The sequence below is a fragment of the Hippichthys cyanospilos genome, chromosome 21 (genome assembly GCF_059441005.1).
Source record: "Hippichthys cyanospilos isolate Australia breed blue-spotted pipefish chromosome 21, RoL_Hcya_1.0, whole genome shotgun sequence".
Lineage (NCBI taxonomy): Eukaryota > Metazoa > Chordata > Actinopteri > Syngnathiformes > Syngnathidae > Hippichthys > Hippichthys cyanospilos.
Genome location: NC_142389.1, coordinates 1,567,051 through 1,580,857, shown reverse-complemented (window position 1 = coordinate 1,580,857; position 13,807 = coordinate 1,567,051). Strand labels below are relative to the sequence as shown.

At 43.6% G+C, this 13,807-nt stretch overlaps 1 protein-coding gene across 2 annotated transcripts in view; it reads left to right on the top strand.

Annotated features, from left to right (window-relative positions):
* sdc3 (syndecan 3) overlaps positions 1 to 13,807 on the top strand; it is a 29,574-nt gene that overhangs the window by 12,205 nt on the left and 3,562 nt on the right. Inside the window, exons 2-4 of one of the 2 annotated variants that reach the window (XM_088405477.1) lie at positions 8,282 to 8,372; positions 10,864 to 11,621; positions 13,554 to 13,755. In XM_088405477.1, coding sequence (XP_088261603.1) covers positions 8,282 to 8,372; positions 10,864 to 11,621; positions 13,554 to 13,755 — 1,051 coding nt within the window. Of the gene's footprint in view, positions 1 to 8,278; positions 8,373 to 10,863; positions 11,622 to 13,553; positions 13,756 to 13,807 lie in introns of both variants that reach the window. The other variant, XM_088405476.1, reaches the window with a different exon arrangement.

Below are 13,807 nucleotides of genomic sequence, written 5' to 3'. Positions count from 1 at the left end.
GACGATTAAGGACAACGAGGGGAAAAAAGTTTGCGCTTTTATCTCACAATTTGCACTTTTAGTCTCAGAATGATGACTTCAGACTAATAAGAGTTGTCAGATTTCTGACCAATTAATTTCATTCTAACCCCTGAGTGTCCAGGGATTTTTCACCAGCCTGGCCTTATTATCATCACCCAACTTGGGCTGACTTGGAATTTTTATTATGTCATAATTAGAAGACTATGTCTTTTAAGACTTTTGCATTATGCGAGTCCAGGCTAAGCCAATCATCAAAGTTATTGAAGGCTTGCAAATGTCATAACCGGTGGTTTTTGGGTGTCAAAACAAAAATTTTTTTCGCGAGTTGCTGTTGAAAGGATTCATGCAAAAAATCGGGGGAAATACATGATAAAACACAAGGTTTTCAATTTGTCCAAAAATGACAATATTTCCAGTTTCGAATGGCAGTAAATGAGCCCGACATGGGCTAAATAGGGTGTACCTCTCGACATCCCATTTGCAAACATTTATGAGGGACGGGAGGGTGGCATCTTGAAAGTTGTCATGTTTTGACAATCTATGCAACATTTTAGCCTCCTAGTTTTTTTTTAATGGTTTTTATTTGATACCACACGTCAAAAACCTGAGTTGGGTCAAAATCTGGGGTTAAAATCAGAAACGTGTTAACCTGCCTACAGTTGAAGAAATAAATCAAATGCTCTAAACTGGCTAGCTAGATAGCTAACTAGCAAGGCCAACGTCCGTCCCTTACCACGTTGATGTCATTTGAAAAAGCCGAGAAGAGCAGTTGGAAAAAACTCACTAATGTACCTCTAGAACGCATCTAGTGGATTAAAATCAGAATCTGCGGTTCCATGAACGCCTCATTTGAAAGTTAGAAATTGTTGCATGCACCTGAGACGAAAAATGTGTGCAAGCACTGCGGCAGGCTATCTGTGCTAATCTGCGCTAAAGGTAGCAGGTGTCTTAACAAGGCTCTCACCTGCTAACCCACTCTCACACACACACACACACACAAACACACACTTGGACTCCCACGCAGTGCAGCCGGCTGAATGGAAGTGTGCGAGCACTCAGGCTGGCCGGCGTCCAGACCGCCCCGCCAGTTAGCGAGCGGTGAGACGGAGCGTAAAAAAAGCCAAAGATGGAGGCAGAGCGGAGGTCACCGCTGATTGGCTCCGGGATTTACTGCGGGGGGGAGAAAAAAAAGAGCAAGATGGGAGCGCTACCGACAATAAACGGAAGGTGGTTATTTTCTCCGGAGGGTCTCCCGGCCCCTTACTACCCGGCCGCTTGCGTGCGTTTTGCCGAGAAGCGCCGACGCAGCAGTCGGCGTGAATCAGCGGGCTGTTTACGAGGCGTGGGCAGCCATATTAGAAATGTGCCACCTCAACTCTATGTGAACTTTTCATTACCCGCTTAAAGGGTCATCGTCATGCGCCGTTATTGTTTTTCAACCAAAAAATCCACACGAGAGATTTCCCGTACCGCAAAATAGGATTTTTTGGATCAAAATCAAGCCCTTGAAGCTACTGTATCTTAGCAACACAAATTTTGGTAGGGATTTCTGTCATGATTAGACCCACAAAAAAAATACGGCTCCTGAAACTAAGCGTGCAATTTTATAGGCATGTTTATTATAAGGGGATATCTATAAAAAAACTAAAAAAAAAAAAGAGAAAAAACCTGGAGAAGCCATGCTTCAAAAAACAAAGCAAGACGGCCCCAGGGCTTGAGAGAAAATCCACCTTTATACAGTCCAATTCAAGTCTGAGTTCCAGAAGGTCACAAAGGTCACATTCAAGTCGCCAAGATTCAAGTCACTTTAGAGCCGCAAAGGTCCGAGTCCAAGTCACGTTGGAGTCGCAAAGGTCGGAGTCACAAAGGTCCGAGTGGTAAATGTCAGAGTCGTTCGGGTCCAAGTCGCAAAGTTCCGAGTCCAAGTCGGGCCCGAGTTGTAAACGTCAGAGTTCAAGTCAAGCTGGAGTCACAAAGGTCCCCAGTCCAACTTAAGCCCAAGTCGCAGAAGTCCGAGTCACATTGTTTCAAGTCGCTATTGCGGTCGATTTTTGGGAATATTTTGTTTTGGAGGCCTCAGGAAGATCCCCGCCGAAATTCAAATCAAGTAAACTCACCAGATGGCCGAACCGCCAACGTTTCGAGAGTTCGTCATTGTAAATGGGCGGAGCATGTTGTCAAAAACCCCCTGCGCTGTACTTTCCATTTTCTCGTCTTCTTTATTATCATTGCTAGCGTGCAGAAGCGAGCCGTTCATTAGGCGAAGTCTTTGACCCCCCCCCCCTTCACACAATATCCCCTTTCACCTTGCCTGTCAGCACAGATGCCATCCACACATTGGAATGGAAATGCGGCCGCCGAGTCCCGCTTTGATGCCGTTGTTTCCTCCGGTCGTTGAAGCTGACATACGGGAGAAAAAAAGGCAACCCGACGGACGTGACCTCGCCGTCCCTAATTGTATTTCTCCCCGCCCCCTCCAGCCCCGCACCCGCCGTCCGTGCCCGCCTCCCTCCGCGCAGCCACCGGGAAGGAGCTGCGCAGATGGCGTCGCTATTGAAACGGTGGCCCCCGCAGTTTGCGAGATGAGAACCATCGGATTACATCGCCCACATTAAAAAGGGCAATTAACCATTTCTTCGATGCGCAAGCCTCTCGGGTTAGCCGGGAAGAAAAACACAAGAAAGCCAGACAAAAAGCCGCCTCCGTTTCGACAACAATTGCTCGTTAGATTTGTTGATATTCAATTGTTGCGTAACATAAGCAAACACTGGGAAATAGTAAAGAAAAAAAATGAAGCCTCACGAACCACTTTTGATATTTTACTGCGCCCCTAGGTGGCGCTCTTCGTTTGGATATGCGGTAGAAATTTAGTCCATCGCACTAGTTTTTACTTTAACCCTTATGGCATTATGTTCCAAATTATGGAAATACCTTTTTTTTTTTTTTTATGATATCATAAACTAATCAGTTGAAAAAAAAACACTAGGGAGCTGAAATTTCCAGCAGATGATTAAAACATGATACATTTCAAAATGCATGAATTCTTTCTATGTGATTGCAGCTGCACAAGCGAGATTTTGTGCACAAAAGTCATCATTGTCCAAATTTTGGACCATATAAAACCATTGTAAACACAATTTTTGAGATGCAGTTTAATAGGATTCATTACTTTATTTTTCATGCGATTTTGGCAACATTCCGTTCAGCCGCAGTCACATCTATAAAATTCTTTGTTGACTTGTTTCACCTCAAGACAGTAGGTGGCGGTAGAGACCACTTAATGGTCATCGCGTCACAGACTAGAGAAAGACCATACCATTTTTCAAAATTTTTTGCGGTGTTCACACATTTAACCCTTTTTTTCTCTAATTGAGAGCAAATTAATTAGAACATGAAGCATCTTATTGCTAAATTGTGTTAAAGCGACTCTTTTGCAAAACATTATGTGCCTTTGTTATATTATAGCGGGATGGGATGCCTGCCTTTCGCAAAAGGCCGCCGCCGAAGTGTAAAGAGGCGGCTCACGTTTGTGTAAAATGAGACGTCTCGCATGTGGCGTCCAGGTCACAGCGCTCCAGATCGCATCGTCAACGCCTCAGAGGACGCACCTGTGCTCAACATTGTTTTTATGTAGCGTGTTTGCACGTGAGATTCCATTGGACTGTACCAATTTTTTTTTTACTGTTGGACAGAGTACCATAAATAAAAATAAAATAAAAAACGTGGGATGTGATTGGTGGCCATTTACGAAAGCGTAAAGTTGCCAAGGTAAACGTTTTTGACTGGCAAACTCATTTGAACGTACTCGCCGTACAAACGTACAAAGCCGTCGGCTGGCGTGCGCAAAGCGTCCGTAATGAGTTGAAATCATCATCAGCTCTGACAAGTTAGAATCACGGGTTTGTTTTTTGTTACTTTTTTTTTTTTTTTTTTTTCAACATCCAATTTGACTGACGGTGCATCTCAGTTCACTCAAATGAAAATCATTCTTACCTCGGCCAACGAATGCGCCGTTTGGACGCTTTTGGCGCTGGCCCAGCATCTCCTTTTTCTTAGTAACATTTTCAACACTTTCCCTGTGAATAATACATGACTCATAACCGCCCAATCATGCAGAATTATGCAGACTTGGTGCATCTATGAATTTTCGGGGTACCTAATGAAGTGTCCGCTGAGAGTATGCTGTTTTCTTTTCTTTTTTTTTTTTTGGCTCAGCGGCTTCACGCACTGCCAGAAAGCAGGTAGGCCAGGTTGTCATCTTTTTTGCATTGGTGCCTCTAGAAATTTTTCATTGTGGGGGGGGTTATAATTTTGGGGGTGGCAGCGCAAAACTGAAAGCCATCATTTCAGGATATGGTGAATCTGTTGTAGTAAAAAGGCCAGCGGGAAATGAACAGAAAGGTTTACGGAAATGCATAGTGAATTTTTTGGGGGGTTTATTGTTTTATTTTCGTGTTACTAATGATCTAAAATACACAGTTGAAATAAGAGTACAGTTAATCTTTTGAGTTTTGTAATCAATATTCTGTATTAGGTGTACTATTCTTCTATTAGTTTGTCCTTGCATTTTTGCATTTTTGATTTTTTTTTTCTTCAATCAACTCATATGACATTAATACAGCAGTTGGTTAGTCATAACAGGAAATAAAAATAAAACAAGGCACACTCCATTTAACACATATACAAATAAAAAAAATGTATGCGAGCGTGACTCGTAAACTTTTACAGATCATTTTCGGCTTACGCGATTCTAATATATTTCTATTAACTACATATTTAAATCTCTTGTTGAACACCACGAGTGTGTAAAACGTTAAACACTTGAACTGCTCTTTTAAATATAACTATGATATGTTATATGACCAACAGTAGACTCAGCTAGCATGCTTATGCGTGCGAGCTAATGCGCTAATTGCTAAATCGCCGCTATTAGCTAGTTATCTATTTGCTGATCATACGTAAACATATATCTAGCATTTCAATAAGTGCCCTTTTATTATGTTGACTAAATTCTATAGAACATTTACAATAAATACGTGTGATTGGCTAAAGCCACGGTGCATTTAAATTTTTGAAACCGAGAGCTTCTTCTTTGGTACCGAGTAGATGATACCCCGCCCCCTTTTTGGGTTTTATCGGTGCGGTGTGGGAGAGCCGGTGGCGTCTCGTTGCGGTCGGCTTGCTATGCGGCGTGGGGCTGTTTATAGCTCGCCAAAATGCAGCGCTGCTTGGTCCCACTCAGCTGAGATCACGTTGGGGCGAAAAAACACACACAAATAGCCCTGCTGATACACACACACACACACACACACACCACAATCAAAACGTGTCATTATAGCCCCTGTAACACACACGCTGTAATTAGATGCAGTGACGCATTGCTCTCTGGCACACCATGAATTTACACCACAATATCAGCTCATAAATTGAACATGCTGGGACGCAGTGTGATGACATCGTGCTTTTAAGTGTGTGTGTCTGTGTGTGTGTGTGGAAGGGGGCGGGTGTCTGTGTGTGTGTGTGTGTGTGCTGGGGGGGGCACGTTTAAACACAGTCTGCATCCAACTCTGAAAATAGACGGGAGACTCTCAGCCGCCGTATGGCCTGGATTTAGTCGTGTGTGTGTGAGTGTGTGTGTGTGTAAATGTGTATTATAAAAAGGGGGGCCCCCAGGGTGGCTTCTGGACCTGCCGAGAGGGGCCGGCTCACTCATAGGGGGAGGGGGGGTCATTTGGTTTGGTTTATTTAAGCGTGTTTTTAAAGGCACGCTGAGTCTAGATAAGGCAGATGAAAGGAAAGTGGGGCGAGGATGGGGGATGCACTCGGGGGGGGGGGGGGGGGGGGATGCTAGCGGGGTGTCAGCCTGACTTTTAGCTTGTTTTGATATTATGCAACACCTTTGGCAAGGAAGGCGACGGCGAGGTTTTATTAATATGTGTGTGACTTATTGCCCTGGCTCTGCACCCCCCCCCAAAAAGGGATTCTCTGTGAAAGGCAAAGGTTGCCCATAGCAACGGCCTTCATTGTGAAATACTTGGATGACACACACAAACACACACTGTTTTATTCAGGACTTTGACACAGACTTATTGAGCTCCGACATGGCCAGGGGCGGAGCTACATGGCGGCCACCCCTTGTCTTTTTGGGCTACCCCCATAATTTTAATACCTCTGATTTTTCCGCCATTTTTACAGGTGTGCAATATTCTTATCTACGATACCTGCCGGTTCATATTAAACTGCATATCTACGTTTAAATTCATATAATAAAATAAAAACATATTATCATGAAATTATTATTTATTATATATGTATAAAAATCTGAATTATTTATTATTGATGGGATTATTGTATAAATGTATCTATGTTATCATAAAAACACATTGCTTGCACACTTACGTAAAGACACACACATGCACACACACACTTAAACAATTCCTTATATGGTATTACTGTGAAACTTGTAACCGTCTTCTTTATATATATATATATATATATATATATATATATATATATATATATATATATATATATTTGGATGATAATAAAGAGTGTGTGTGCGTTAGGGAAAAAGGAGCGCACCTCTTCCCAACAAGGTGCGCCCGCCCGCCCGCCCGCCCGCCCGCCCGCCCCTCTCGGACGCAGCACGCCGAGACGCGCTGGAGCGCGGGGGCGCTCAAATTTCCAACCTCCATTATGGCTTTATTGGCTTTTAAAGGCATCGGGTTTCCTGCGTCTGGAAGCGGCCGACGGGCGGGCGGGGAGGAGCTTCTCCTCCATTTTCATGTTTGAGCAATTAGCATCACATAAGCTAGCTGGGGCGCCTCCACCCCCGCCGTACACACCACCGTCACCGTCAACAATCCCCCCCGAGGTTGAGATTTAGATTTGCTGGGGAGATAAAAAAAGTGCGCTTCGGTCACATGCGATTGAGTTTTTCAGCACCTCTAGCAAAACACAGACCCTTTTATTTTTTCTCTTTTTTTTTTAATCACTTTTTCAGCTAATTAGCAGATAAACTGGCAAGAAAGTTTGTGTGTAAATAGGACATTTTAACTGGCAGCACTGCAGCAAATCATCAGCAAGAAAAAAAAAAGCCAAACACTTTTTAACCCATCTTCACTTTGTTTACAAAATTACAAAAATGACCAAGGGCCTCACAGTCTGTTTCACAGTTCTAAATTCAGTGTGTGTGTGCGTGTGTGTGTGTGTGTGTAAGTACTAATCTAACATTACTTTAATATTTTAACACCTAGTTACTTTAGTACCTAATTAACTACTAATACTGTTCAATGCCATGACATTCTCGTTTTCAAATTAAGAACAAATTAATTGGAACACACCACAACTTATTGCCAAATTGTTTTTGTGACTGCATTGCAAAGCGATGTACGCCTATTTTGTTTTTTAAGTTTTATAAGGCACAGTAGTGCGGTACAGTGCAGTGGTTCTCAAATGGGGGTACGAGTACCCCTCTGGATTTTTGCTGGTGTCAGAAAATCAAATTGAATGTTTTTTTTTTTTTATTGCTGTAACAGGAACAGTGCAGTGTTCTTTTCAAATTATAAGCTAATTAACTGGAACATGACGCAACTTTTTGCGAACATTTGTTTTTGGGGTTCCTTCTTCCTAAACTTGTTAAGTGATAAATTTTGGATGGATGCAACATGGTTATTGGTGATGCAATTTTTGGTGCGGATGAGCCAGAAATAACCCAGATTGATGTTTTATTTATTTTCTGTTGTTGCTAAATGAAATACGCGTTGAAATACCACCAAGGTTGAATAAATAAAACATAAACGTTAGAGTTGTAAGTTATGATTTATTCTAATTCTTTTGCAACTTTGAAGGCGTATATCTCCTGCTAATATTTTGCCGAGTGATGTGTACATTGATAAACGCTACGCTATTAGCGCTGCCGTTGCCTGCCCCGCGGTCATCCCTTGAGATCCATCAACATCTTTTTCTGTGATCTTTTTTCTGGTATTCTTGATTTAAAAAAATAAATAAATAAAGGCATAGATCTTTTTGGAAAAATTAGCATTTGAGTCAAAAAGTCGCAGGCCTCTGGCAGCCGAGCTATTGCGGCTTCTCCGCAGCTTTGATGTCCTGCCGTCGGATGGTTTCATCAGCCGAGTTTCTCCGGAGAGCCAGCTGTTAACCCAACCGCCATCTCGCGCCCTGTCGGGAGAGCTTTGTCGTGTTAAGTGAAGCCACGAGCATCCGCTCAATTTTTTTTCCTCGCTTTTCTCTCCAGCAGGAACAAACGTGGTCGCCCGTCGACGACGAAGGCTCCACGGCGGACGACTTCTACGACGACGAGGACCTCTACTCGGGATCCGGCTCTGGCTGTGAGTTTTTCTGCGTGTGCGTGTGCTGCCGCCTTTCAATGCGCTGACCCTCAAGACCTAGCGCTGACACGGACCCGCCCCGGCAAAGTCGACCACCCTCCCCGAGATCTTATTTGCTCTAATCAGATTAAAGTCCACGCGGATTAGACCATCGCGCACCTTTCTGGCACGCCGCATGTTGGCATTTGTCTGGCGTGCATGGGAATTAGCCGCTTAGTCTAAAGCGCATTGCTGTAATTGGGCCTGATGTTCTGATTTGTGCTAGCGGCATGCCACGCTCAGCGTAAACGGACTGAAAAGTCGCTCGCCTTATTGAATCCATCGCTTAAAAATTCCATGGTACATTTTAATCTAAAATGACTCTTCTGACTAGTCTATCAATAGTTAAAACAATGTTAAATATTTAACAAGTAATACAACTAATGTCATCAACTTCAATTTTTTTTCACTAATGTTGTACGCCAGTCCTGCAGGGGGCGCTAATGTGCAAAACAACCTCGCTGCAATGATAAATTTGAACCCTTGTGCAGTATTTTTGTCAAGTTCAGTCAACGTCGGACATTTAATAAACACATAAAGAAGGAAGACAACAGATATAGATGGTTTTTGCTCGCGAGGAGAACAGATAGAGATGCGTACAATTACAAACGTTGCTGCCTTGATAGTTCAACGTGAATACCATCAAACAAAAGTGGTGTGTGTGTGTGTGTGTGTGTGTGTGTGTGTGTGTGTGGGGGGGGGGGGGGGGTCTGCTATCCGTTCTCATTTCACACAAATGGTGCCTTTCTTCTTTTTCCATCACGATCATCCAGAAGTCATCAGGTTGTTCTATTCTGTAGTTGGGTCATGATGCCTCCCATTTTCTTGAAACTGAGTCATGTGCCTTCATGTCTCTTTTTACAAACAACTTTATGACTCAAAAAGTTTATACTGCCGAATAAATGCTTTGTAAAACAAGAGTAAATATGGGATAACATGTACATGTATTCTAACAATTTTATCCAATCCTTTAAATCAAAGGAGCTCCGGTGCTGCAGAGGGCGCTAAAGTGCAAAACGACTCCGCTGCAATGATACATGATAAAACTGCATCAACATTTCCAGGTCGGAATCAAAAACGAAACCAAAACAAATCACGTCAAGCTGAATCCAGATCAGATCCAGATCGCAATGTAAACGATGCCCCGGAAATGGCGCTTCACGCACTCAGTCAATCTTGAACAAAGTTTTTACGTTCCGACCGAAGAGTTCGGCCGTTTTTGAAAATTCAGTTTCCGCGACGATGAATAAAGGGTTCATAGCAGGTGCCCCGGCATAATCGGCTTAGTAGTTTTTGCGTATTGTCCGCGCGCCAACAAATGGAAACGCACTCAACTAAAAAACACAAGCCCCTTTGCCGAAGGTAATGAGAGCGGCGGCGGTGGAAACCGCCGCCTGGAAAATTGCTTTAACTCCACCGGCGATGATACGGATCAGTCCGCCGCCGGCGTCACGTCTTGCTTTTTGACAGGGGCTCCATTGTGGGAGTCCATTTTGTAATATCCTCTTCTGCCCGCTTGCCTTTGTGAGCCCACATTCAATTTGCTCCCCTTTCAAGCGCCGCTCAAACGCAATGAAAGCTACGCCGGGAAAATTAATCTCCTCTCTGCACTTGTTTAATACTCAAAAGCCCCTTTTCCGCCGCTCTCTACCTCGTCGCTTTTGCCACAGTTGTTCTTCACACCTCAGTCATCGCGGGAAACTGCCAGAGTGGATTAGAACAAAGCTGCGGACGGGCTACGATAACATTAGCGGATGTGTTGATTTAGTCTCGCCGCAATTCTTGCTCTACTGCTAAAAACATGGGGGGGGATATTCGGAGTAGGAAAAAAGCAAAAAACTCCTCTTTCGGCGAAGCTAATTTCGGATTTGTGCCTTTTCAATAAAGTTGATTTTGAGCAGCACAATCTGCTTCTCATCAATGAAGGTGCCGTCAAAATGGCCGCTTTTCACTTCTTTTACACAAAGTTTTTTACGATTGTTCTTTTCAATAAAGTTTTGTTTGTTCAAATGCGCGTCTTCTTCCAATGCAAATGTCTTGCTCTCCTTTTCAATAAAGTTACGGGCAAATGTCTGGGTCTCCTTTTCAATAAAGTTTTGTTTGGTCTTCTTCCAGTATTCTTTTTTTTCTAGTTTTTTTACTACATTCAAGTGCCCCGATAAGTGTACCAATAAAGTGAATTTCCCCCTCTCATTTTCAACAGTTTAGACTCAAATGTCTGGTTCCCCTTTTCAATAAAGTTTTGTTTTTTGAACGATACGCTTGCCTTCTCACGAAACTTACATTTTGAATTTTACCCTCTACTTACAATACGAACGTTTTGCTCCTTATTTTTTCTATTTTTTTTTACTAGTTACATTCCAACGCCCCCTTCCTTGTATCAGTAAACTTATGTTCAAATGATACTGACTGTACTTTTGAATTCTTTGAAAAATCTTTTCTTTCTGTTCAGTTCCCGACATCAGCGCGAGGCCGACGTCAGTCCCGGTGTCCTTAAGCACAGAGGATCCCGTCCCCCTGTCCACCACGCAGGCCACCAGCCCCGCCCCCTCGGCCGCGCCCGCGCCGGAGCCCAGCGCCGACCCCGACCCGGGAGTCGCCGTCACCGTCGCCGCCGCCACCGCCGCCGCGGCGGCCGCCTCCACCTCCGGCGCCGTTGCCACCCTCCTGCCTACGGAAACGGACGGCGAGAGCGGCGCCTTCTGGGAACTGGAGCTGGAGAAGGAGAAGCAGCTGGAGAGGGAGCGGGAGCGAGAACGGGAGCGGGAGCGCGTCCGGGAGATGGAGCGCCAGCGGGAACGGGAGCGGGAGAGAGAACGGGAGCGGGAACGAGAACGGGAACGGGAACGCCAACGAGAGCGGGAGAGGGAGCGAGAGCTGGAGCGCATACGGGCCGCCGCCGCCCAGAGCACCGCCGCTCCCAAGTCCACGGCTCCCGTCGCCGCGGCGACAAGCGTAACGCCCACAGAAGAGGAAGAAGGGGACGTTTACCTGTCGCCGGAACCCACGGCGGACGCGGCGGACGTCACCACAGAGGAGGACGTGTCCACTACGGAGGAGCCCGGCGGCGGCGCCACCGGCGCCCCGCCCAGCAGCACCACCCAGAAGAGCCGGTTCCCCTTCGGGCCCAGGGTCCCCGCGCCCACCCCCGCGCTGAGGGCGCCCACGGAGAGAAGCACACGCCCGCCACAGCCGACAACAACCGCGCAGGTGAGGCCAAAAATCAACTCCTTTTTTGATTTTGTCTGTTTGATCAATTGAACTCCTCCTTCCAACCAAGATGAATCTGGATTTGATCCAGATTGCGTTTAGTGACAATGTAAAGAGTCTTACTCCATTTCTGTCAATCTTAAAAGTTTATGCCTGATTTTAAGACGTTTCTAACAAAAACAAAAACATGGAAGCAGAGTAATTCAAACCTCGTTGTATCGGCGTTTGATCCAGATTGCATTTTGTAACGGTGTGAAGAGTCCCACACCATTTCCGTCAAACGTTAAACTTGATTGGAGCGCGTATTCCGCGCCTTTGACTTGGCTTTCTAAAATAGTTTTTGTGTCCGAAGCCAACCGGGCGCGAGTCTGCTGGAAAGTGAAAAAATAAACAGCGGTTTCCTTGAAGCGGCTCGAGGAGATGATGGGGGCTGCCTGCTCTGCTCCCGGAAGACCTTAAATTCATACTTGTATATATTTCAGGATACAGTTTCATGTGTACGCGCCCCTGTCATTACGCAAATCCGCCAGCTGCTGGCGGTCAGCTCGACCGAAAACGCGCACACGTGGACTCACACAGTGGCACCTTTGTGTTGGGCGAGGAGGCTCCCCAGCAGAACTTTCAAAAGTGACTTTCATCACCACAAAAGACGGTCAAGATAATAATAAGTAGATGCAGACGCGTGCGAGAAGCATCAGAAGAGTTTTTTTTTTTTTTTGCTTCCTTTTAATGGGATTCTGTTTGGGGGGGGTGAGTGTAATGCAAAATGTCTTTGTTGTCAGAGCCGCCTTTGCAAGAATGCTACATTAATAGAACAAAGGCTTTTATTTTGCCGCTCCAATCTGGAAAGGCGACAAACGCCATTAAAAGCTGCCGGCAGCCGTCGGTGGGCCCCAGCGCCCGCTTTTCCTCGAAACATTTATTTATTTATTTATTTACAGTTCGTGTTAATCGTAGTTTACGTTATATGTACGCGCATTAAATTGGATATTTTCTCATTTTATGCATATTTATTATATTTTATTTTTATACTTCTCATATTTTATACATACATTGCAGTTATTAATCTATTATTTAAAATGTATATCTTACATTTTATACATAAATGTATTTTATATATTTGTATGTGTTTTATGTGTATTAGATATTTATCTTTATTAACTTATTTCCAGAATATATACATATTTTACATGTATTTATATGCAAGATACTCATTTATTATACGTTAAATTTTATATTTTTTTATATATTTGTTTGTATTTTATAATTATTATTATATATTTTTTTATTTTCTTTTAACCTTTTTATTTCCAGAATAATTTTTTTTCTAACATAACAGTTTCATATTTTTGATATATTTATATGCAATATACTTGTACATTATAGATCACATTTTATACATATATTTTGTTACATATTTACATATTTAATATTTGTTTCATGGGAAATGTTAATTATTTTCAGGGGAAATTTCCTCTTTAAATTTATTTTAGGTTTTATATTCATATTTTAGACATAATTTTATGTAATATACATGTATATTATCCTTGAGCTTTTATAAATATACATATATTATTTACATATTATATACAGTTGTTTCATATAGATTATTTTATATTTATTAATTAGATATTTTGCTATTCATCATTTTATTTCCAGAAAAAACACGATAACAGAAGACAGAGTTGAACAATAATTTTGAGCATTCTCTGAAATAAATGAATAATTGAAGATGAATAAATAATATTTTCCAGACTCAAGTGTACTCTTTCAACCCTCGCTGTTTTGTTCATTTCTTAACTGTGTCAATGTGACCCGATCCAATATTATCAAATGTAATTAAATTCAAAAGTAATCAAATAAATAAAAACACCGAAGTCAGCAGACTCGACTGAATCCTATTTGAATTCCTATTGTAATTGTTGTCCGCAGGCACGGGGGGAGGACGGCAACAACGAGCTGGGCGCCACGGGGCCCAGCGGGGACTTTGAGATCCGCGAGGACCGGCGCAACGACCTGGGCCGCGGCCTCGCGCCCGAGGATCCCGATCTGGCGGGCAACACGGTGGACGCCGGCAGCTCGGCCGCGCAGCTCCCGCAGAAGAACATTCTGGAAAGGAAGGAGGTCTTGATAGGTGGGTTTTCGCGCGCCGAGTCGGCTCCGTTTTGCTTTCGCTTTTCCGTTGT